The following is a 26,014-nucleotide window of genomic DNA, read 5'->3' on the forward strand; positions in this document are numbered from 1 at the left end:
CAGCAGACAATATAATTTTCAATCATAAATACATTCAATGAAAGAAAGTAGCCTGCAGAATTCCTGAAGAATCCTCAAAAACTACTTTTCACATCCTGAGGACACAGGGCTCAGTCAGTATTCGTGCAACAAGGAACCACACAATAGATATCATGGTAATTTACAACCAAGTTTGGGAAAAGGGTAACATAAGATTTTAACAAGTACAATCCAAAACCAAAAATGGCCAAGTTCATATGTTCAGCACATTCTGAAGTTCAGCCAGACACAAATAATGAGTCTGTTACAATTATTCCTCTCTAAAAATATTTCATAATTATAACAAGCCCACCAAAACCTCTCACATACCATGAAACTCACCGTTTCTGATTTTCAGATTCCTTCTTGGCTTGCTCCAGTGCCAGCTCTTCAGCTACTCTTCTTTTCAATTCTTCATTGGACACTAGGATTAGTAAAGAGCAAAAGGAGATAAAATTAGCCTAGACTTCTTAAAAACAAAAGCAAGAAAATACTCAAGAAAACAAATCTGAGACTAGACCTTAAAGGGCAAAGTTCTGCCAGCTGGTCAGTGTCTCCCTGGAGCTACCTAAGCAATGTGGAAAAGAGCAATTAATGCATTTCAGGAGTAATTTAATCAAGTATTCCCTGGTGACCTGGAAATTTCCACACCTGCCAAAATTTGTAATAAACTCAAGGAGCTGCTTACTGCCCATTAGGGACTGAGCCATTAAGTACAAATTCTTTAAAATGATGTCCTATCATTAAAGTCTGATAATCGCATGTAAAGGGAAGAGATGACATAAGGAAGGGCCTTTGGAGAGGAAAATGGCACCAAAGCCATTGGCACTTGCAATAATTAAATATTTTAAAAATAATTTATTACAGAAAGAAAAATGATTTATTTACATTCATTTTTCCATGGTTTATGAAAAAAGGCATTTATGAAAATTTTAAGCCTAGTTTTTAGAATATATGTCATTCAAATTCAAATGCCAACAGGAGAGAGACTCAGAACAGTGCTGAGAACTCGGCTGGAGCTTTTTAAATACCTGGTGACTGGATTTGAAACATCTGGTCTTTCCAATTAGAAAATTCTGTACTCTGTGTTTTGTAAAGATTCTTACAGCTATGATAGCAAACAAAACAGACAAATGTTACATACTCCTTAAGGACCTTCCACAAAAAATAAGCAGACACAACTTCCTCTTCACTAAAACACACTACCCAAAATTATGACCAAGAAAGCACCAGAAACAGAGGAGAATCTCGGAATACACACAGGACCTACTATTTCAAATGGATGAGCCTTTTAGATGGAAAAATAACCACACTGTCTCTGCTCTGCAATAATACTCTATTTGGTGATCTGGGCATTATAAGTGCCTTGCCTCAGGGTACAGACAAAAACTGAATTACAACAGGACATACAACAGCCTTTTTAAAATTTTGCTGATATTGTGCAATAACAAACAAAGAAGACACAGGAAAGGTCATAAGGATGTTTTCTCTTACTTTTAGACTATCAAAAAACAACAACATCATCAAAGGACATCATCAAGAAGGTGAAAAGATAACCCACAAGAATGGGAGAAAATATTGGGAAATCATGTAGGTGACAAGTAACTTGCATCCAGAAAACACAAAGACCTTTTACAACAGAACAATAAGAAGACAATTTAAAATGGGCAAAGTATATGAATAGGCATTGCTCTAAAGAAGTGTTACAAATGGCCAATAAGCACATGAGAAATTGCTCAACAGCATTCATCATTAGGGAAATGCAATTTAAAACTGAAATGTTACATCAATTTGGACCCACTAAAATCAGAAAGACAATAACGAGTGTTAGAATGTGGAGGAATTGGAACCTTCACACATTGCTGGTGAAATTTTAACATGACGCAACCACTTCAGAAAAGAGGTAGACGGGCCGCCAAATGCTAAAGCAAAGGGACCATAAGGCCTAGCAATTTCACTCTTAGGTAATGTACATACCTGAGACACCTGAAAACACAAAAACCTGTACATGAATATTATGATAGTATGTATAACATCTGAAATGGGAAGATAACCTAAATGCCCATCAACTGATGAATGGATAAACAGTATGTAGTACCACCCACCATTCAATGTGATATTATTCAGCCATAAAGTACTGACAGATGCGACCACATGAACGAACCTTGGAAACACCATGCTAAGTGAAAGAAACCAGACACAAAAGATCATACATTGTATGCTTCCACTGATATGAAATGTCTAGAAAGGCAAGTCAATAGACTCAGAAAGTAGATTAGATAGGTTGCCAGGACAGGGAAGAAGGTGAGAAGAGACAGTGACATCGAACACATAAAGAATTTCTTTTCGGGGTGTTGAAATATTCTAAAATTAGATAGCAAGATAACCATCTCACAACTCTGTAAATATACTAAAACCACTAAACGGTATACTTTTCTTGGTAAATTTTATATGTTAAATGTATCTCAATTAACCTGCTACAAACAGTGGACAAAGAATCAAACAAAGGAACACAGGGAACACCAGCTGAGGTCTAATCCCAGCATGACCATCAACAATCTGGGGGACCCTGAGGAAGTTACTAACTGGGCAGCAGTTTTCTCAAAAGGTTGTTGGTTCCCTTCAACCTGTTCGGCTTCTCTTGTACTTCACAGCACACAGGGTAAGAGATACACAGCCCTGCTTTGAAAAGGTCACACAAAATCAAAAAGAAAAACTGGAACAGGGAATTTCGTTTGCATTCAGGAAAATCTTAATTTTTCAATGTTAAAGGTTTTAAGGCAATACAATTAACCAAGAAATAGTAGCAGCCTAGCAGAGTCTGAATACTCTTTGTTTTTCTATTAGCTAGACTTTGAATCAATCAGTTAACCTACCTGAGTTTTGATTTCCTCATTCAAAAGCAGAACCAGGTGGGTTACATGGGTGTTTGCTGGCTATGAAGTTCTAGACTATACGTCCCACTGGGTAATGATTTTCACTTTTTCATCTATTTCTCACAAACAAGGAAAACAACATAACACTCCATTTTTTGGAGATGTTCACAGCTGCTAGCTCTATAGTAGCAAAAAAACAAAACAATTTTTAACCATCTAGTATTATGTGATCAAACTATACTCTGAAGCTCAACTTCCCAGTCAGGATCAACACACAGTCCGTCAAACTGCATCTGTAAAATCACGCCACTTCCGCTGGAGAGCTGCAAGTTTGTCAGGCAAAATTCAATCAAATTCTCAATCATAATTCCAGTGAATTCCATTCGGTCCATTAAAACTAGGCTTCTTAAAGATACCAGTAGACCAGGTCTAAGTATGAAGCAGTGAGATCAGTCTTCTAAGTGAGCTGCTCCAACAGCCTTGTGTCTTCACAGTACACTTTGTGCCCCTTACACAGGGGCTTCCTACCAGGGCAAGAGCCATAATCAGCGGTGGGCTTTTTATTATGATGTGATCAATCTGGGATGGACCAATTAGGGCTCCATTACCAAGGATGGCCAGCTGGGTGGCTGGAAAGGAAGCCACGCAAAGATACTGCGGAGAAGGAAATGCAGCTTTGGGGCTTGTCTGCCTTCTCTAAACCCTCCTGCCAACTGTAGTGGGCCCTACCACCTGCTGTGGGCTGAGGTGAGAAACAGGGCGGAGGCAACTGTTTAGGCCCCGAGGGGAGAGAGGGCATGAGGAAAACAAGCAGGAAAGCAAAGGGCAGGCAGGAGACCCCCAGGGCCACCACAGAGGGCGTGCCCACAAGATCAGCTGGTTGACAGCGCCCTGGGGCAGAACAGGGCCCAGAGCACGGCTGTCTTTCTAAGGCCCTGGCTATTTCTGGGACTCAATCTCTCTCTCTCTCTCTCTCTCTCTCTCTCTCTCTCTCTCTCTCTCTCTCTCTCGTCTCACTCCCAAAGTCAAAGCTGAAAAAGTAATTACTTTAGCTACAATCAAGAATTTAAAACAACAAAATAGAAAACATGACTGAGCATACAGAGTTTAAAATCTAAAAGAGCAACTCTAAGCCCAGGCAGGAAAATAAACCACCCTAGTAATGAGTTTTGAGCAAATCTAAGTTTCTTGTTATTTGTTTTTAAATCAATAGAATACAGAAAGCAACAATATATTTCTTCTGGTAGGTCTAATCCAAAGTACAGAAGGGAAAAAGATATACCTTTGGGAGACCACTATTTAAAATGGCCTTTCTCAAAACACTCTTCAGCTCTCAGGAAATGAACATTTTCTCAAAACTGTTATTAAACCAAAAGGTCAGTGTTTCTGGATGGGCCGCTCTAAGAGAAGCACAGGAAAGGCCAACTTTGCCGATCAGCACAGTGCACTGCCAGGTGGACCTTTAGGGACTGGCAAAGTTTGTGAAATGAGAAAAAGGAAAAACGAGAAATGTTCAAGCCGTATAAATCAGAATTTGCCATGGAAATCTGGAAAACTATTTCAAGCTCAGGAAGTGCGGTCCCATCGCTTTCACATACATACATACTTTCCTTTTAAAGTATATTAAGACAAAGGATGTTTTCTTCATATGTGTGTGTGAAGACTTTTTAAAATCTTCTCAGAAATCATTTTAACTCTGTCTCAACTGCAAATGTATCTTAATAAACACAAACACTGTGTCGTGGACACAGATGACACGACACTGACGATAAAACACGTGAGGAAAAACTCAAGCACTGCAATCGGTTGGTTACAGCACGCCTGCCCTAAATCTTTTACCTGAAACTCCAACTGAAAATAATAAATATCTGTAAGGTTGAAAGCAGTTCATGATTTCTAACAGAACTATGTTGGTTTGTTTTTTAGTAAACAACATTCTAAACAAATGTTGTGTTTAGTCCCAACTTTCTTCATTGCTGAGTGCCCAACGATCATTTACCCCTCTTCGCCACATCCAGAAATATAGAGTCACATTCTAAGACTCTGTATTTCTAACTTGGGTTCAGGATCAAATAAGAAACTCCTAACCTTATGCTTAATTATGAGTACTCTTAGCCACTGTGAACGCTGCGATCTCACGCCTCAGAGAGGGCGTGGCATGGACTCATTACGCCTCACCGCCCTTCCGTGTTGCATGACTCACACCCAAATTCTCCGCTTTCAGAAAGTGGTCACACCAGGGATAGAGCGGGAATGGGGGTGTGAGGAGGCGCTACAGTGATTCAAGAGAGTTCTTTGAATGGTGAACAGAAATGACCCAAAAATAGAGAATGACTTTATGAAGTACCTCATCATCTATTAAAAAAAAGACTGAAATGCAACCATGATTTGAGACTTGCACACATTCCCTGGAACTCAAGGGACACACCAATTTCCTTTGCAATGGTTTCCACCTATGACTTTCCCTTTCCTTCATTTTCTTTGCATAATCTTTACCCTATAATTCCCTCCCCAATTACAATATTTCTTAAACAATCTCCATAAGTGACTTAATAAAAATTATGGCTTGCCTGTTAGAAAAATGTCAGGTCCTTTGGGATTTTTTTACTCCATTTCTCTTTCTAGTTTTACCATTTGCTGACACATATCATGCCCAATTTTATAAAACCTATACTTTCAAATGCTAGTTTTTTAAAACACTGAAGAAAACTAGAAAGATCTACTTTAAGAAAATAAACGTATATAGCCGCATAACGCAAGCAGCACATTTTAGACAGAGTCTGAATCCGCCAGGATTGAGACAGCTGAGCCAAAGCCTATGCTTTACAACATAGCCAAATTAAATTTTCAGTTCCATACAAATATCCATCAATGTTATAATCTCAATAAATTCATTAATACAAAAAGAGCCCTGATTGTCTAAAAATAATAATGGAAGCACCCATGCAATCAATAAAACACAACACAGTTATTAGAGGTAAATGACTCAGGCTGCAGGATAAATCCTGTCCTGCTCCTTATCTTATAAAGGTACGGGGTTTGATTAGGAGAGGAGTTGAAAGATGACTAGAATAAATATCACAGGTTAGAAAGAAACATGTAATAATCTCACATTACCCATTTGTGGCACCATCCAGTTGGCAAACAAATCAATACACACATTCTCTCTCCCTCTCTCCCACCCCCCCCCCCCCGATATTCAGCTGACAATTCCATTCACCTAAGGATAATTTCTCTTAAGACTGCCTTTAAAAAGAAATGCTATGTGTCTAGATACCTGGCAGGGTAACTAAGGCTGCTTACACATTAAAGTTAATAATGATGTTAGAATGAAAATCTTTAACTGCACCTTCATAACCATAAATACTGAATCAGAAGGTACAGTGATTACAGTGTTACAAAGAGACTGGCAACCTAAACATTAAGAGCATCCTGTTAATGGTTTATTTTGTAGTGTTATTGCTCCAACAGGATTCATATACCTTCATAAATTTCTAATTTAAATGGCATAATATGCAAATAGTGTCCATTTTATTGTTTGCTTCACAATAAGCACTCATGGAAACCGATCCACGTTCCATTCCATGTGAAAACAAACATCAGTACCAGGCTGCGGAAGCTGTATAGCGATAGACAAGCTCATCATTCATGTTCTACAGTTTCCACATTTTTAAGTAGACAGTTCTTTAAACCAGTATTGAGAATCAGATACATCTAGTATTTCATGTCTTAATATCCTGAATAATAGTCGCAAGACCTCACAAAGCCTCTGGGAAAATAAGATCTATAATTTAAATTAAAAAATAATAATTACCTCTGGATATTGCTTTTTGATGCATAGCTTAATTTTTTTTGTTTGTTTCACAAATGAACGTATTTTGTTCACTGGGGATAAAGCTGTAAATTAAACAGCATTAAATCTCCAACCCCAAATGAAGTACCAAAACCACCCAAACCTGCTTCCCTTTCATTCCAATAGCCCTGAGCATGGCTGTCTTCAAAGGATCCTTCAGAAAGGCTCGTGAAACACAAAGAGAAGCGAGCTGGAAATGAAAGGGGTTCCTGTCCAGTCCTGACTCTGCCACGTGAGGTTGTGTGATTTTACTCAAATATGTCATCGCTCGAGGTCACAGCTGTCCCCTCTGTAAAACGGGGGCCCCCACCAGCAAATGTCTAACAGCCCTTCCCTTGCACAGCGTCTTCAGCGGGAGACGGATGGGGCCCAAGGACTCGTGCCTGAGCCTCCCCTTCCCTAAAGCCTGTGAGAATTAAGGCAAAGGAACAAAAAAGTGTATCACTGGCAACATATACTGGTGTTTCCCTGGAAGTGACACTTTGTTCATCTGGAGCAACTGTCTATCAGCTACTCACTCAGCAAACTGCCAAAACCAGCCTCTAGGCTTTGCAGACAAAACAAGAAATAAGGTGTGGCGGGATAGGGTGGTGGAGGGAACAGTATTGCATAGCTTTGCAAGGCACACAGATGGTCAATAAAAACATGCTACTTCTTTGATCTGTGGTGTCACACATCAGTCACTGGGTAAAATAAGTCACCAACCTTTGGGATACCTGAAGGGAGAGTCAGAAGGAACAAATCACACACACTATACAATTCATACAATCAAAGTAAAGTGCACTGCTACTCAAAAAAAATAACCCTTCGAGACAAGTCCCCTTCCCCAAAACTCTCCTGCCACGGCCACCGCCACCAGGCTTCTGCTCCTGGACCCCCTAACAGACCTGCTGGAGCTACCATGACCGATGACTGTCATACACTGTCTACAAAGGAAAGCAGAACGGGTGTTCATTATAAGCTTACCTAAAGGCTAAAAGGCTTCAGGTTCTATGTTTAAGCTCAGTTTTCTGTTCTCTGGTCAACCATATGAAGTTACCTTTGTTTGTTTTCTTAATTATTTTCTCAAAAATCAAGCGACTTCTCCGGGAATACACAAACTAGGGAAATCAATCAATTCACTAGGTAGTAAAGGCACACTGACTTAATCCTACACTGGGCTTTATAAGATATGATGACATATGGTCCCTTCCATAAGATTAAAGCCTAAGTTAGTAAAAATGTACTCCTAAGGTTTAGTATCAAGGACACGTGCCACGGTCAGCTGCAGTCACGGAGAGCTTCGTGAAGGAGGTGGGACATGCGCAAGGGCCTACATTAAACAGATGACTGGAAACCAAACAACGCTTGTTTGCAAGATAAAATATGCTTAATTGTGAGGAGTCTTGGAAGCTGGGCAGGAGTTTAGATAAGAAATGTTCTTTAAAAAATGGACAGCTGTTAACATATGGGAATAATACAATGAAATAGGGTGTCACTGGAAATTTAACCTGGCAAAGGTTTGCAGATAAACTGGATGGGGAAAGTACACGGCAATGACTGGTTCTCCGCGTGCAGCCTCCTCCTCACTTCCCTCCCTTTCTCTTCCCTCCCAAGCAGCACCACCACCTGGAACTTGTTAGAGATGCAAATATTTCTGCTCCACCCCAGATCTATAAATCACACACTCTGGGAGTGGGGCCACCGATCGGTGTGGTAACAAGCCCTCCAAGGGATTCTGGTGCACACTCAAATTTGAGATGCTGGCAAAGGTGACGGGGACCTGAACTAGGATACTGGCCAAAAGGTGGAGAGTCTAAGGTACAAGGGCTTTCATGGGAAAAACTGACCATCCCTGATTGACTGACTAATGAAAGAGAAAGAAGTCAAAGGTGCACCCCGATGCCGGAAACTTAATAACCAGAATGGTCAACTGAAAAAAGAAGGAGACTTTTTGGGGAAGATAATGAGTTCAGTTTCAGACATACTCAATTGAAAGTAATGGCAGAATCACCACATGGAATTGTAAGATATTAAGACATCTGAACCTGAAATTCAAATTTCATTTGAGATTTGGCTGGAAATGCTTATTTGGAAATGAGGAAAAAAAAAAGTGTAAAGGGAAAAAAAGGAGAAGGCTAAGGAACAGGCCTTAAAAATTAAAAACCGACCAGATGATGGAGCAGAGTGAAAAAACATCATCAGGGACAAAAAAGAAATGGAATGGAATGGAAAGGAAGAAATGAACCAAGATACCATGTGCAGAAAGGGTAAATAGATTTCACCTCATGTGCCAATTCCGATTAACTGGCAGTAGCTGCCTGGGGTTTTGTGTGTAGGAGGACTCCAAGGCCAAGTCCAAGTTCAGAGAATTGATGTCTACCCTGGGCACCAGAGGAAGACCTGGCAGCATGGCTCACAATTACCTATCACCCTGTGGAGTGTATGGAAATCAGACTGTGTGGGCACTGGGGATCAGTGGGAGGAAAACAACGGAAGGCAGCAATTATGGGCCTCTCTTCGACAAGTTTAGAAATGAAACAAGAAGGAACGAGGTGGAAAAGTAATGAATAAAAGATGATTTTTGCAAATAGTGGAGATCTGTGCATGTTTGAAGGGCAGCCACAATCAAAAATCTGTAACTAAATTATGAGAGACTGATGAATGCTAGCTGTTGTTTCTCAACAGCAATTTGGTGAAAAAAACTGGACTTTGGGTGGCAAGCACACAATATAGTATACAGATACTGAATTATAATGCTCTGCAGCTGAAATTTATGTCATTAACCAAGTTACCTCAATTTCAAAAAAGTAATTTAGATATCACAATGTATCCATTATTCAAAAATATCTGGTTGTTTAATGTATAATAACATAGACCAATTAATATGTGGATGTTATACTCTAATCCACTTTCCTAATTACCACCCTGATGCAAGCTCATAGCACTTTTTTTTTTTTTTTAATATACTTTGTAACAGTGAAACAGACTGGAAAGCCCACTTTTCATGAGCCAAAAAGCTTAAACCAAGACTAATGTCCTTACCTAAATAATTTGCTTTGGTAAATAGAAAGTCAAATCTCACTCTAATACCTAGATTCATAAATCAATCTTCCCTCTTCCTACTGTTATGAACTAGTGCATAGCTTTTTAGTACAAAAATTCCTAAGTTGAAGTTCTTTTAAACTCTGGCCAACACTATTTTCGAAGTGAGACTTTAAATTTATCCTTACATGTAATCAAAGCCCATGAAAAGCAAAAGACTCAAAGGTCTAAAAGTAAAATCTATCTTCTAAGGCACCTGACTTTCTACAGCCCTGGGAAATGTCAATCAAACCTAATCTCAAGGCTTTTCTTCTTTTGAATGAAAATAAAATTTGTGACCCAATAATAGCCCCTATAAAAAGAAAGAAAACTAGAAAAATAGAGTCCTATTTCTAGCTATGGGCCCACTACTAGAGAGTAGAAATAGGAGGAGGATCACATAGAGACAGACTTCTAGGCCTCAGAGGCTTCATTTCTAGCCCAGTAAGGGCCAGATGCCAAAAAGAACCTATTTTACCACACTAACTAAGCACGGCAGAGCAATGGCCATTCCTGGGAAGTTTTAAATAAAGCAATTCCGATTGCACACCAATGCTTAGTTCATATTTTATTTACAGTGTTTCAAATATATTAAAACTGTGAGACAGCAAAATACATACTGGTATAATTTTTTCATTAAACTATAATGCAATATCCTGAGCCTTGTTTTTTATTTAATTCATATGGTGATAATTATTTCAGCCTCTTTTTTGAAGTCAGATTACATCTATAGCCCTGTTATTTTTTTCCTTCATCTAAAGTAACAAATCTACACTTACTGTTCGGAAAATACCATTTCACTGTAGTCATAAGTAGTCGTAATCTATAATAAACAAAAACGATTCTCTGAAGCACCATGGAAGCTCTGTGAATTACCTGATCATGGCTGATCTCACCATCTTTAAAAAACAAGACTGCACAAGGATTTCAAAACCAAAGGACGTGTCCTGTCTTTAATTTAAATGCAAGAATGTACTTAACCTTTTTTCTAAAAATAAAGTAAATTATCCACAGTAAAGTTAAGCTCAACAGAAGTTAACAGTAAAAACATGTATTGTAATCATACTCCTGGTAACCCACAAATTTCCATAATACTAGTGTTACACAGAGAAAGAAAAGGGATGGAATGCTTTCTTGTCTTTTAGGAGCATTTCAGTTTTATAACTTACACCACGTGGTGTGTAAGGTTTCAAGGTATAAATCCTTAGCATACCTGGAACTACACAAAACAGCAATGAGAAAGGTGCTTCCTATCAGACCAGTGGTTCCACCCTTATTAGATCCAATATTGCCTTTTTATAGCAAATACTGTGTACTACTCCCTTTATTATCCTTCAAAATAAATGATAATCTGACACAAAACTTTTAATCATATATTACCCAACATGTAACACTTAAAAAAAAGAAAAAGAAACTATAATGAAATAATGGCTTTTCACCATGTAATGCTGAAACCTAACTACACTAGCAGATGTGATAAAACTGTCTGAATCTTGAGCTTATATGACAAATCATATAGAGATTGTTGCACATTCCTGAAAACCTCAGTACGTCTTAAAACCATGCAAAACACTTTCTATATATACAGAGAAAGAGAACAATTAAGTTCTGGGCTGAGTAAGCAGGTTTTCAAATGCATGAATTTCCGAAGGGACATTCAGAAATTGGGAGCAGGCAACTCTTCAAGCAGCGAAACTACCCCAGGCATTGCAAGACGCCCAGGCCTCCGCCCACACCACTAAATGCCAACAGCTGCCCCGCCAAATTTCTAAAATGCCTCCCTGGAAGCAGTACTGCCCAGCACGGAGCACCATTGTTTTAAACTGGACTGAAATATTCACCCTAATGCAAGAAAAATATGGGAAACCTAGCTACTTTATGGTGCATATGCCCTCTGACCTAGTCACACACAATGCACTAACAGTAACAGGGTTTTTCACACACAGCTAACAATTTGTAGATGACAGCAGTATGCCTTTCCCAACGTGTTCTCTGCCTCAAGCTGCCTAAATATTTCTGGCTTCCTTTATCTCCACAGTCACCAAAACTACCTTTCCCAGTCCCCTTCATACAGATCGTCTCGATTTCCCTTATGGTGTCCAAAGCCACTTTCTGCTAGTCATCAAATAGTCTAATTTTTTCTCTCCTGATGTCTACACAAATGAGGGCTCCATTAGGGATCCGATGGAAACAGGAAAGGCGGGTACAAACTGCAGCCTAAAAAACCCAGCTCAGTGATCGGATAGCACAGAAATGTACGCAGATACAGGGTAAGACCAATTAACCCACAAACTATTAAAATGTATTCATGATTAAGCATTCACAGACATGTCAAGTTAATGGCTTTAAGAGAACAATTTTCCAAACATAGATTCATCTCAAGCTGGCACACTTCCTATCAAAACTATCTACATCAAATAGCCTTTGGTCAATCAAAACTGTATGTTTCATAGGTGACAATATTAGAATTTACAGTGAGCAAACAGTTCAATAAGGCCATAACATTTTTATATTCAAGGAAAATGAGAAAAGGATTTAAAGTTACTCACTCTAAATTAACTTATAATAATTCACAGAGATTCCTTCTTGAAATTAAGGAATGAAGAGTTTAGTAAGGAATAATTTCTCTATAAACACCAAAAATAAATTAGCTTTCACTACAGCATATAATATAAAACTTCCTAGAATAAATGATAGGAAGGCGGCAAGAATGAGTTCAACCTAAACACATACGAGGTCTGTCCAGAAGGTATCCAGCCATGTACTATGAAAAATAAGAGACATTTATTGAAGAAGGTACAAGAAACATTGTAGAGAGGACAATGATGCCTCAGTCCCCTTCAAAGTAGGCACCTTGGGACCTCACACAGTTCTCCCCAACACCATCAGCTGTCCCATCATATTTTCCTGAATCTCATCAATGGTCTGAAATCTCTTCCCTTTCAAAGGTGACTTTAGTTCTGGTGAAAGCCACAAGTCTCAGGGCGCCAAATCTGGCCTGTAGGGGGGCTGAGTCACATGGGTGATTTTGCCAAAAAACTCTGCATGAGAGGTGATGCCTAAGTGGGGGTATTGTTGTGATGAAGCTGCCAATCACCAGTTGCCCATAGGTGCGACCTTCTGAATCATCCGAATAGTTACCACCAAGGAATGTTCAAGCTTAATGAAAACTTGGATGCAGATTCGTTGTTCTACTTGCTCAGTCATTTTGAATGCGATGGCCATGCAGTGCACATGCTCACTCAGCAGCATCTACGGCCCCCACTGACTAGTACAATGAAGTCGTCATTATTCACGCATGTGCATTCCAGTCCCCTCTCCTTGGCTGCCAGGTTACATCGATGTCTGGCAAACCATTCTCATTATATTAACAATGGATGGACTTTTTCCAGACAGACCTTATATGACACTTTAAAACAAATGCATTTACGTCATTTTTAAGAACCTTCAGCAATTGGATCCAGTCTTTAAAAAGAGTGTTATCAGGTAAAGGTCCCATCTCTTACCCCATCAGTGTATGTAAACAAAAATCTTCTCTAATTTCATGATAAACTGTAGATCAAATAAATCCAAATTATAAGATTTCACTGCATGTTTTAATCCTTTTATAGTTTTAACATATTTTATCTCAATTACATAGTTTACAGGCTTTAACAGTAAAAAGTTAATCTAACAAGACACTATTCTTATATAAAATAAAAAGTTCAGATTTAAATTGATCAGCATCTGCAACGTGGCTATGAGAACGGCCACGGAATGAAGAGGATGGCATCACACGCCACACGTGGCTCTCAACCTACAGTCACAACCACTGTGTGTAATATATGTGTGTAGTCACCAGAGAACTGTGAAATATAGAAACACACCACACTTGCTTTCTCTTAAAAGGACAGATAAACAGAGCTCAATGAGAAGGGCAATAAAGCAATTTTAATTATGTAATCAGGTTTAAAGAGACCAGTGTTCTCTTCCTGATTCTACCCTCTGTGACTTCAATTCTTACCTATAAATTACCAATAAGGTTTCCCCCGAAGATGAAATAAAGCGAACTGAGGAGGCAGTTTAAGGCCAAAATGAACATCATTACAAAAACAAAATGAAACTCTTCTCAATTGAAAAACCACGAGCATTTTATTTAAAAAGCCCTGACTCATAACAACATTTCTTTCAGCCACTACTATATTTTGCAAGAGATTATTTTAGGCCATGTGTATTCTTCAGAATGTCAACATGCTAGGATTTACAATGTTTTCAACCTAGAGAAAAGATTAGATAACAAAAAGAATTTGTGGTGCATCTTTCATGAGGATTTAGAATCTGGCCTCATGGCCAGGTCCAATTACATAAGTATTTTAGCTTCTGATCTTTAAGGTTCACATACTTATTACTGTAAATGAATTTGATCTGACAGTAACAAGAATTAATTTGAATCTCTTTCATTGTTTTTGAATACTGCTAATGTCATAGATTATGATGAATGATGAGGAGACTAAAGGGTAAAATAAAATTGATGTTGATCAAGCATTGTCTAAAAATTCATTTTCATGACCAGTTTAAATGAGTGTTAACTCTTCCTCCTAGAAACCTGAAGACTGGAGGCAAAGAGAAGGTTGAGACAATGAAACAGAACATACATTTTATATACAAAGCAATAAAAAACTGGAAGCAAACTCAATATTCAAAAATAGGGAAATGATCAAATAGTCTATTATGAAATACTATGCTAATATTAAGAAACATGCTTTAAAGAATATTAATCCATGAAAATTTTTTCACATTAAGTGAAAAGCATAAGATAATAAACTGAACATACTGTTTGGTCTTTTTTTGTTCTGTGTGTTATACATCTAGTACTTTAAAAAGCATAAAGAAACCATCAAAAAACATATATACACATACATAACTTGGAATGATACATACAAAATGATAAAAATGACTATCTTTGAATTTGGAGGAAATGGATCATTTTTTCCTCTCTTCACAGCTAATCATTTTATCAAAAAACACAGTTTTACTTCCATAACCATTTTTAAACAATGCATGAATAAATAGGCAGTAAGTTCCAGTTTTTAAAATACACCTTTCTCAATTCAACCGTGAGCATCAAATGTACAAATTATATCAGTTTAGCTCACAGAAGCTCAAAACACACTTACACCAAAAAAGAGCTGGTTGGGATTAACCTGCCTAAAAGTGTGCACCACAAGATTCAAGGAAACAAAGCTGTTTTTTTTTTCCTTTTACCCATCCTGCCTTCACTCCATTACAACAGACTCTGTAATCTTAAAAGGCAAATTACTCAAAGAAAGTAAAATCACACAGCACTATTATAATAATGTCTGCGGAGTAGAATTTACAGCACAGCCTCTTGTTTTATGCTGTCTAGAGGATACCACATGACAAGGGCTGTTTGCTGAGAAGTTCTTTTGTAATGAAAATTATGAGATGCAAAATGTCAGAAAAGGATATACCATGGCCATAGTAAATGTAGATAGAAAATGGGGGGAATATTACAGAGCTAAACCATTCTTTCTGTACTTCAGTTTTCAAGTAGCATTTAATTTTTGTCTGCCATTTAGATCTTTCCATTGATAACACCAGTGGTCCTAGCATGATGAAATATGTTACCAAGGACAGCTGATGAAAAATTCTTAGTCACTGGCTTTAGCAATGAGCTGAGGTTAAGCGAAGTCCAATAAAAAGAATGAAAGATAACCTCTGATAGGATCTTCTACCTCATGCAGCAAATATCCCACAACATAATGATAGTAAAGCTCCATTGAGATACATTTCCTGCACATAGCAGTCACTGCTACACAGAGCCACTACATTTTGAGATGTCCTAGAAAATCACTCTATAAATTGTCCATTTTGGCTATGAAATAGACATAGAGACCTATATATTATATTCCACACAGGCCCAGCCTAAACGAAAATATAACAGTAAATTTAAACTCTATCTGTCATTACATTCTTTGCTGCCACTAGCAAAATAAAACATTTAATGTTCTTTGCTTGCTGATTAGATTTATACTTAAGAAATACATATAAAAATTTAGCCTTGCTTCCTTAAGACCATATCTAACAACTTCTTACAAGGGTTTCATTGCCTGAAGCACCTCTAGTGAAAGCCATTATTCACATATCAAATTTTCTTTTCTTTCTTTTTTAAGTTGCCTAGTACATGCACACACTGCAATCACTGGCTAAAATGAAAAAGTTTTAAGCACCTATTTGTGGAAAATGTATCTCATAACAAAATCCAAACCATCACTTTTCACAAAGCTTTCAAGAGTAGCAATAACAAATGACAGGACACTATAACAGATACTACACCTTTATCTTGAATATAATCTTCACCCTATTTATCTGGGTTTATGAAAAAAATCGAACTAAATTATTCATTTCTTACAATAGCAGAGGAATTCTCAGATACTGTTTATGCAGTGTGGATATAAACTAAAAATATCAAGTCTTTTCAACTTTTCACCCAAAATCCAAACAGTACGTCGGACAGGAGAGAGTGAAGTCTTTTTATATTAAGTTTATTGGGGTGACATTGGCTACTGCCATTAGATAAGTTTCAAGTGCACAATTCCATACTACATCATCTGTATAGTACATTGTGCGTCCACCATCCAAAGTCTAGCCTCCTCCTTCCATCAGCATATATGAGTACAGGGATGGGTAAAAGCAGATGCACAGTTGCACTGTGACATTCTTTTAATAAAACTATTGGAATAATCATAACCTGCAAGTCTGTTTCCACACAAACTGTAAATCTACTTTTGCCCACCGCTGTTGTTTGACCTTGCCCTACCTTTACTTCAGCCTCCTTCTACCTCCTTCTCCTCTGGTAACCATCTTACTATTGTCTGTATCTATAACTTGTTTTATCTGTTTACTTCTGTTTTATATCCCACATATGAGTGAAATCATATGGTTCTTGTCCTTTTCCATCTAACTTGCTTAGAGTGATAGTCTCAAGATCCATCCATATTGTCTCAAATGGAGGTGTTTCATCTTTTCTTATGGCTGAGCAGTATTCCATTGTACCATATACATATATGTATCACATTTTTATCCAATCATCCATCAAAGAACACTTAGGTTGTTTCCACGTGTTGGCTCTGTGAATACTGTTGCAATGAGCACAAGGGTACATATATCTTTACAAATAAATGTTCTCAAGTTTTTCGGGTAGATATCCAGAAGAGGGATTGCTGGGTCACATGGTTGCTCTATTCTTAATGTTTTGAGGAAACTTCATTGTTTCCCTGTAGTGGATATACAAGTTTGCATTCCCATCAGCAGTGTATGAGGGTTCCTTCTTCTCCACATCCTCTCCAACACCTGTTATGTCTTGTCTTATTGATAAAGGCCATTCGAACAGGTATGAAGTGACACCTCGCAGTGGTTTTGATTCGCATTTCCCTTGTAACTAGTGATGCTGAGCATCTTGTCAGGTATGTACTGGCCATCTGTATGTATTCCTGGGAAAAGCATTTGTTCAGAAGTTCTGCTGATTTTTAATAAGACTGACTGTATTTTTGTTGTTGAGTTGTAGGAGCTCTTTATATATTTTGGACATTAGCCCCTTATTGGAGGTATTGTTTGCAAATATTTTCTTCCTTTCAGGTGGTTGGTTGCCTTTTTGTTTTGTTGATGGTATCTTTGGCTGTGCAGAAGTTTTTTAGTTTGATGTAGTCCCATTCATTTATTTTTGGTTTCTCTTTTCTTGCCTTTGAGGTCAAATTCACAAAATCTTCTCTGAGATCAAGGTCCTTAAGTAGAGAACTTATGTTTTCTTCTATGTATTTTAGTGTACATTATTGCAGCTCTGTAATATATCTGAAGCCAGGAAGTGTGATACCTCCAGCTTTGTTCTTCTTTCTAAGGATTGTTTTGGCTATTCTGCATCTTTTGGAGTTCCATACAAATTTGAGGATTCTTTTTTCTATTTATTTGAAAAATGCCACTCAAAATTTGATGGGGATTGCATTAAATTTTATGTTGTCTTAGGTAGGTAACATGGCCATTTAACCATGTTGATTCTTCCAATCCATAAACCCAGAATCGCGTTCCATTTCTTTATGCCTCCCTCAATTTCCTTCAATAACACCTTTTAGTTTTCAGTGCCTAGGTCCTTCAGATGCTTTGTTAAGATTACTACTAGATATTCTTTATTCTTTTTGTTGCACGTGCAAATGGAATTGCTTTTTTCATTTATTTTTCTAAAATTTCATTGTTAGTATACAGGAATGCAACAAATTTTTGTAGAGTGATTTTATATCCTTCAACTTTATTTATTGTTTCTAATAGCTTTTTGGTGGAGTCTTTGGGGTTTTCTATATATAGAATCATGTCATCTGCAAAAGGTGACTCCTTCCAATTTTACTCCTTCCAGTTTGGATGCCTTTTATTTTTTTCTCTTGCCTGATGCCCTGGCTAGGACTTTCAATACTCTGTTGATGAACAGAAGCAAGAATGGGTATCTCGGTGCTATTCCTGATCTTACAGGAAAAGTTCTCAGCTCTTTACCACTGACTATGATGTTAGCTGAGGGTGTGTCATATGTGGCCTTGATTATGTTAAGGCACATTCCTTCTACACCCATTTTATTGAGGGTTTGAATCATAAATGTATGGTGTATACCTTGTATTCTGCATCTATTAATATGATATGTTTTTACCCTTATTTTGTTAATGTGGCATATCTCAATGATCAACTGATGTATGTTTAACCATCATTACATCCCCGCAATGAACCCCGTCTTCCCATTTCCACTATTCACTGAGACACACACCTTCAGGTGTGTGTGTGCCTCACGACCAAGTAGTTGTGCAGCAAAAATGCTTGTAGCATAGATGTTTACTGTGAAACTACCAGACATGGGGTGGAAATTATAGTCTTTATTCTGATCAGCCGTGTGCTTAACCAAAAACTGCCACAAGTGCAGATCTCCAACGCGATTATGTGTTGAGCAGGGAACCCTTTGAGGAATTACAGCTGTCCAAGTTACTGTAACTTCGAGGGCAGAGATCTGGAGGTCCTCCCACACTACCATGCTGCTGGCACCCCAAAGTAAAGCCCTTATAACCAAACACCCAACACAGCCCTACTTCCAAAAGAACTTGTGTCTCAGCGTTGCCAGCACTGTCAGTACTTACAGTCTGGGCGGTCTAGCCGTTTCCACTCTCATCTGGGAATCACAGAGTAACAGCATAGGCTGGCCCTCGGGGGGGAAGAGGCTTGTGGCAAAGATTCTGACTTTGAAACTGCCTAGAACCTTTCCAGCCCCGCTTGTGGTTGTGTAGCCTCATGACCATGTTCTGGCTAATAACATGTAAGTGGACACGGTGTGTGCAGCTTCTAAGTCATCTCCCATGACACAGGCTAGAGGACAGCTTAGGAACACAAAGCAGTAAGGCAGAAGGAACTGTGTCCCAAAACTAAGGAATCATCCAAGTACCCAAAATGGCATATGAGAGAAAAGCAAAATTCTACCTTTTTAAGCAAGTATTCCTTAGGGTCTCCATCAGACAGTCAAACCTAACTTCTACTCCACACATCCTGATAAAGCATAGCAAAAATCGAAGTTTAATCTACCTTTTCTCAGACCCAGAAGGGTCATAAGCAGTCTCAAAAATAGACACACCGAAGAAGAGAATAAAGTAGGAAAGCAGCTGTGCTGAGCATACTTGAAAGAGCTGGAGGAGACTTGAGGGCAGAAGCCTATTTGCCACAGGAAAGTCCGTGCAGATATGCATAATGAGAGGAAAACTGGAAAATCACGTAGGTGCTTTGTCCATACCAGGATAAGTAAAGCACTTAAATAAGTTATTCGGTCTCTTTAGAAGAGCCTCAGTTCCATTATTTCTAAAATGAGGCATCAATCGGACCGCCTCCAATGCTCTTCTCAGTTAACAGAATTCTGACACCGTGACTCTCTACCTATGACATGGCAGCACGGCAGCTAACCACATCAGCTCTGGAATCAGATCACCTGGATCGACAACCCTGCTCTGCTCTTTGATATATACACCTCTTTGCTCATTAGCTTCCCCGTGACTCAGTTCCTTCATCTGTAAAATGGGTATAATCAACGTAACCATGAATAGAACCACTGTGAGAATTACGTCACCTCCTGACATATACCTATGCCTTATTGGAATACTTAACTCAAAACTCTATACAAGTAGTTCTCAAATTCAAATAACCAGCAACTTAGAGATTACCCATCAAAATGACTAATATACAGGTAGTTCTCAAATTCAAATAACCAGCAACCTAAAGATTACTCATCAAAATGACTAAATTACATTTTCTACCCCGACAATTGTTTTAAGGCCTCATCCTTCTATCTACTTCCTGTTTAGTAGTTGTCTAGCAAAATCACCCCACCTCCAGACTAACAATTCACTAACTTCCCACCACCTTTCTGGCGGGCTAAACCTACATTGAGAAAGTGTTTCAGCTCTCCCAAAGTTCTCGGGGAACCTACCTACCTGCTTAAAGTAATGCTCTTAGATTTTATTTTCCTTCTCTCTTCTCTTGCAGTATTCTACATAACAACAGCAAGGGAGAACACAAATCCTCCTAAATCTTTCTATCCTCCTTTTTAACAGATTTTCTTTTACTGCAAATTCGCTAAGCAGAGAATCTGAAATAAAGGAGTAAGTCACAAGTTCATTCTCCCCACCTCCACCACAGGCGCACAACTCGAACGTGATCATCCTATGCTGGTGTTCCATCTCGGAACCCCACATCCACTCTGTTCTGCTGTTACATTTCAGGAATCCCTAAGGCCCAAGACAAACAAATACACCACTTCAAAACACCCTCTGATATGCTAACAGTCCCAAAGAGAATGTCAACTGTCAGCTAAAAAAATAAACATTAGTTTAGGTCTAAAACAGTCTGCCTGGGCATAAGTTAGGTAGAACAGTAATACATTAGAGCTGCTGGAAATGTTTTCAGCATTAGTGTTGAAATCCTGTAAGAAAATAATTACTTTAAACATGCAGTAACAGATTTGCTGCATTCTTAAGAAATGCAAATTATATCCAGGGGCCCTATTTTTTCAAAATAGCATGTCCAATTTCATAAAAGATATAAATGGAGAACTATAATCCACTTAAACATATTCATATAACAGGCTTTGTTGAAACACATCTATTTTTTAATGAATAATACTTGTACACTTTTATAATCTTAAAAAGGCTTCTCATATACAGCAGTAATATTTCTGTATTACCGTAAGATTCTCCCAAAGTATCTTAGGCTTCCCTTTGAGCATCCACAATTACTGTTACTTTAAACCTCTTCCCCACCCAAAACAGACCATCTGAGCGAGGGAGACTTACATGACTTGTTACCTCCAGACAACCAGGGCAACTTCTCGCACTCAAACCACCCCAGAAAGGAGCAGGGATCCTGGCCTCCCTGTTAGGCATCAGTCATCATTACAGTCAACTCTGCAATAACACAGGGAACCAGGCCGGGCGGCAGGTACACAGCTGGCTCCGGTCTGTGCCCGTGTGTACACGTTTCCATATCTGCTCCCTGTCGGAGACACTGGGAAGATGTTTCATTTCCCTTCCCAAAGTTGTCCCACCTGCCAAACATTTCATTAGATGACTATAGTTCTCAATGCTTTTAGAAGTACAAATCCTCTCAAAATAATGCAATCTTAAGAAATCCTTTGGTAATTTGTTAAAGAATCTGTAATTTTAGAGTGGTTTTAAGTTTAAGACATTTGATTTTAAACTACTAATAATAAGATCATGGTAAGGTTCATTATAATAACCTTTTTATAGCATTTACATTATATCAAGATAAAATCCAACTTGCTTCAGTCTCTAATTATGCAAAAAATTTTCAAAAATGACACTACATTTGGTTGGGGATCAACAGTATTTTAAAATATACTATCAAATATAAACAAAAACACTGTCATGCCCTAGTGTCCAGAATCTTTACATTTACAGTTAAATAAATTGTTTAAAGTGGTTATGAAGTAAGTTAAGTGGTTTAATTTTAGATCTTTTGTGTTTTATTTCTAAATGAAAAGATAAGATTTCAGGGTGCCATTTGTGAGTACAAATACATTTGGGTAAGGATAGTTTGTATTCCAATGAATTTGAAAGCAAAACTAAACAGAATACTTACCATATTTTTCTCTTTTTAACATTAAGAATTAAAATATTAGACACTGTGCTTCCTATATGAGACAATGTGTTATATGAGAATTTTTATCAAATGAGCACAGCTTACTAATCTAGTGAAAAGCATCCTAAAGCTAATTTTCAGAACTATTATCATTTTATGATGTTCATTAAACTGCTTTTCATCATCAGTGTCTCCTATGTTTCCAGACTTTAACCAATAACCCAGTGTGGGTACAAATTTAATCCTACACGACTAGGAATAGAAACATCACAGTACACCGACGTCTACTCACCATGGCAGGAAGGAGCATGTGCGATGGAGCAACGGTGTGACAGAGCGACCACGAGACCAAAGCCCACTGGCCTAATCTCCACTAGCAATCGCGAAACTCATCAGACATGCACAAAGTAATTAAATTACTGTTTTACTGGTTGATTTGTTATTACAAACTAAAATAAATATCCTCCATTAGCACATATAACAGCAATGTGCTCTCCAGAACGTCATGCAAGTCCCCAGCTGGGAAATACTGCTTTTAAATGGCACAAAATAACCCACCTAAGGAGACATGGATTCTTTCAAGCTTTCCCTATAATTGGATGAATGCTTATGTTTTTTGGTATCAGAAGTTTCCTAATGGGGAAGCAGCAAAAAAATAAAAATAAAAAATAAAAGTTAATGGAGGGAAGGGGATAGTTATACCAAAAACGGCCATTATAAAAGAAATACTAGGAAAGTATGTACTATACAACTTATAAGCCAAATTTAAAATGATTTGTCCTCCAATAATCAGGAGTTAACTGTGTTCCCCAGCCCTATTATAAGCAAAAGTTTGTTATATAAATTCAGGCCAAAAGCTTTTGCAAAACTACTTACAAGAAGCACAAAAAGCTAGTGCTGGTGATGATGAGAAAAGTAACAAATGAGGGGCTGGACAGAGGAGAGAGAGAGGATGTGGATGGCAGCAGAGGGCCCGGCCGCCGCTCCTGCAAGGCCGACTTGGGAGAGAAAGTCCTGGAAGCGGAAAGGAGGCGCATACTGCAGTGCTCCGGGCCCCCTCCGCGGATGGAGGTCAGGCTGAGGAGGAGGGCGGCGGGTGTCACAGTGCCTCTCAAGTTTTACGGCTCTGACCTAGGAAGCTGGCCTGGGTAAAGCGAAGCCACATACTTTTTGATACTGGGAAACCGCAACCCTGTTAAGTAGTAGACATGCTAAGGGTTTTGCACCTCCAAGCGAGGGTGTCCAACCTTTTGGCATCTTCGGGCCACACTGGAAGAAGAAGAGCTGTCTTGGGCTGCACATTAAATACACAAAATTGATGAGCAAAAAAAAAGTTTTAAGTACATTTACGATTTTGTGTTGGGCCACAATCACAGACATCCCGGGCCCGTGTAGCCCTGACCCCTGTCTATGCCATCCAAGCTACTACGCTTAGTATCCCTGGAGCTACAGCTGAGTGAGACAGCGGGGCTTTCATTCCCCACCGAAGGGAGGAAAGAAAAGGTTTTTAAGTGGTTACCTCTTATTTAACTAACAAAAGAACCAGGAGAATTAGATTTCAGGTAAGGACAGAAGCAACTACAATACCCTTAAGCTGTCGAGTCTGAAAACTGATGAAGAGGCTCTGACTTACAAGGTAAAAAGCAGGAAAGCAAGCCTTTCGGGCTCACACGCTGCGCAGGACAGCCATGCCACTTCCCTGCCCTCGAACGCTCTACCTCAGGTCCTGTCTCTGCCCTGGTCCCAGTCACCACTGACGGAGAACTGAAACTCTCTCTGACAGGCACTCACCCTCATTAAGACAAACTGCCCAAGTGGAGCTGAAATAGAGAAGGCTAATGCTTTTTTAATGAAGAAAACACCAAACCCAATAAAACTTTTTATACCTCCAGGGGAGAGGTAGGCACAGAACTGACTAGAATCCTAAGACACACAAATAATTTACAATTATAGGCTCTAACCATTTTCAACTAAAATGAACTGTAATTTTTACCCTCAAGAATCTCACAACAAAGAGATGCCTTGATTAGCTTTTCTTTTTTTTTCAGCATTTTTTAAAAAGATTTATTTATTTACTTTTAGAGAGGGGAAGGGAGAGAGAAAGAGGAGAGAAACATCAGTGTGTGGTTGCCTCTCACGTGCCCCCTACTGGGGACCTGGCCCACAGCCCAAGCATGTGCCCCGACTGGGAATCCAACCAGTGACCCAGAGGGTCGCTGGCCGCCAGCGGCACTCCACCCACTGAGCCACACCTTTTTTATGAGTTCTTACGTCATTGGCATGTATTTTCGGCTTTGCAATTTGTTTATTCAACCTTTACTAGGTACCTAATATGTGTTAAGACCAGAGGTAACATAAGCATACACTGGCATGAGAGATGATACAGTCCAATGCAGTTCTTAATCTAAGAATTCACAAGGTCTGTAAACTTGGATAAGAAGAAAATGCATTTTTATTTTCACTAACTTCAAAATGAAAGGAAACATTTCCTTCAAGTATGATAATGGCTTAAGATCAACTAATAATAGTTGACATTTCTCTCACCAAAAAAAAATCAGATATTTTCATAAGAGACTACAATAGTTTCAGGCATCTCAAAATATAATATACCCCAACACCAGGTCTTTTTATTGAAGCACATTATCATATTACAAATTTATCTTATTATTTTGCAAATTTCATTATAAATTGGGTTCCTTCGTAATGCTATATAATTTATGTATTTAAGAACATTATTCTGAAAATGGATCCATAGGCTTCACCAGAATGCTTAAAAAAAAAAAAAGTTAAGCACCTGTACCCCAGCAGAGTGCACAGGTTTGCAGTGAGGACCCAAGCCAAATGCAGTTGTTAACCTGGGCCCTAAGGTATGTCATTTAACCTCTCAGAGCCTCAATTTCCCCATCTGTGAATACTTTCGAGGACTGCTGGGGTATGATAATGGACAAAACTCCGTGAATCAAATTCCAGATGATACCAGATCACAGCGAACATGCCCGCGTTGGTAGACTATGTAGGTCAGCATGACTCCTCTAAAGGGTCTGACCAAGAAAATGGTTTCAAGGTAAAACAGGTCATCTTACAGCTTTATAACCCTAACCCTATCAGTTACCTTACCTGAGCTGAATCAACAAGAAAAACATTAACAGTGGTATTTAAGATGCAAATACAGTTTATCCTCAAACACAGCCCATTCCCATCACTTTATCTTTACCACTGAATACAACACATCTATCAGTTATGCTTTTTTGTTCAAATATATTTTACACTTTAGCAATCATAGCTCTAATTAGAGGTTAGAAAAAATCTAGTTTGTGCTACCTGAATTTAAAGTAGTAAACAAATTGCCTAAATTATGAAAATACTATCTCAACGAATACAGAAAAAAAACCTTTAATTCTCAGTGACTGAAGGTTAAATAGAAAGGAGGAAAGAGACAAATGAAAAAGTCGAACGTGGTAGCTTAAATTTTCGATCCTGTAAAAGATACCCTCTCCAATAGATCAAACCAATTATTAGAAATAGTTATGCAGACAGCAGCTATGAGGTGCGGGGGTAAATTCGAGGGGAAAAAGAAAGCAACGGGTGCCTGCCAGCATTCTGACACTGCGCTGGGAAAACAATGTGTACACATTACATTAAATGATCACCAAAAAACAATGATTTCAATCTACCCCTGAGAACAACATACAATAGAGTAACTATGCAAAGCTGAGTGTGGTTAAGTGCTGATTAGAAGTGATCGCAGTTCCACAGCAGTGGCGGGAGCAGCCTCCTGGAAGGGGCAGAGGTGTGCTGAGTGTAAAGGTGAGCCTGGCCGAACAAAGACGAGGGGGGCAGGGCTGACAAGCTGGGGAAGGGTAGAGAGGCAGGAGGGGAGCGAGGGTCACAGGGCGGTTTAGGAAGGAAGAAGAGGAGGCCCCCTTTCAGAATTAGATCCTCAAAATAACTACTCACAGATCATTGGGAATTCACTATCAAAGGTAAATTTAGGAAACTGTCCCCACTTAAGACCTCTCAGATACAAAAATGA

At 38.7% G+C, this 26,014-nt stretch overlaps 1 protein-coding gene across 1 annotated transcript in view; it reads right to left on the reverse strand.

Annotated features, from left to right (window-relative positions):
- Positions 1-26,014, reverse strand: part of CHCHD3 (coiled-coil-helix-coiled-coil-helix domain containing 3) — a 271,951-nt gene that overhangs the window by 214,734 nt on the left and 31,203 nt on the right. The window contains exon 3 of the mRNA XM_054564249.1: positions 361-442. Coding sequence (XP_054420224.1) covers positions 361-442 — 82 coding nt within the window. The remainder of the gene's footprint in view (positions 1-360; positions 443-26,014) is intronic.

The sequence above is a fragment of the Pteronotus mesoamericanus genome, unplaced genomic scaffold (genome assembly GCF_021234165.1).
Source record: "Pteronotus mesoamericanus isolate MK-2021 breed Mesoamerican mustached bat unplaced genomic scaffold, CSHL_Meso_final scaffold_85, whole genome shotgun sequence".
Lineage (NCBI taxonomy): Eukaryota > Metazoa > Chordata > Mammalia > Chiroptera > Mormoopidae > Pteronotus > Pteronotus mesoamericanus.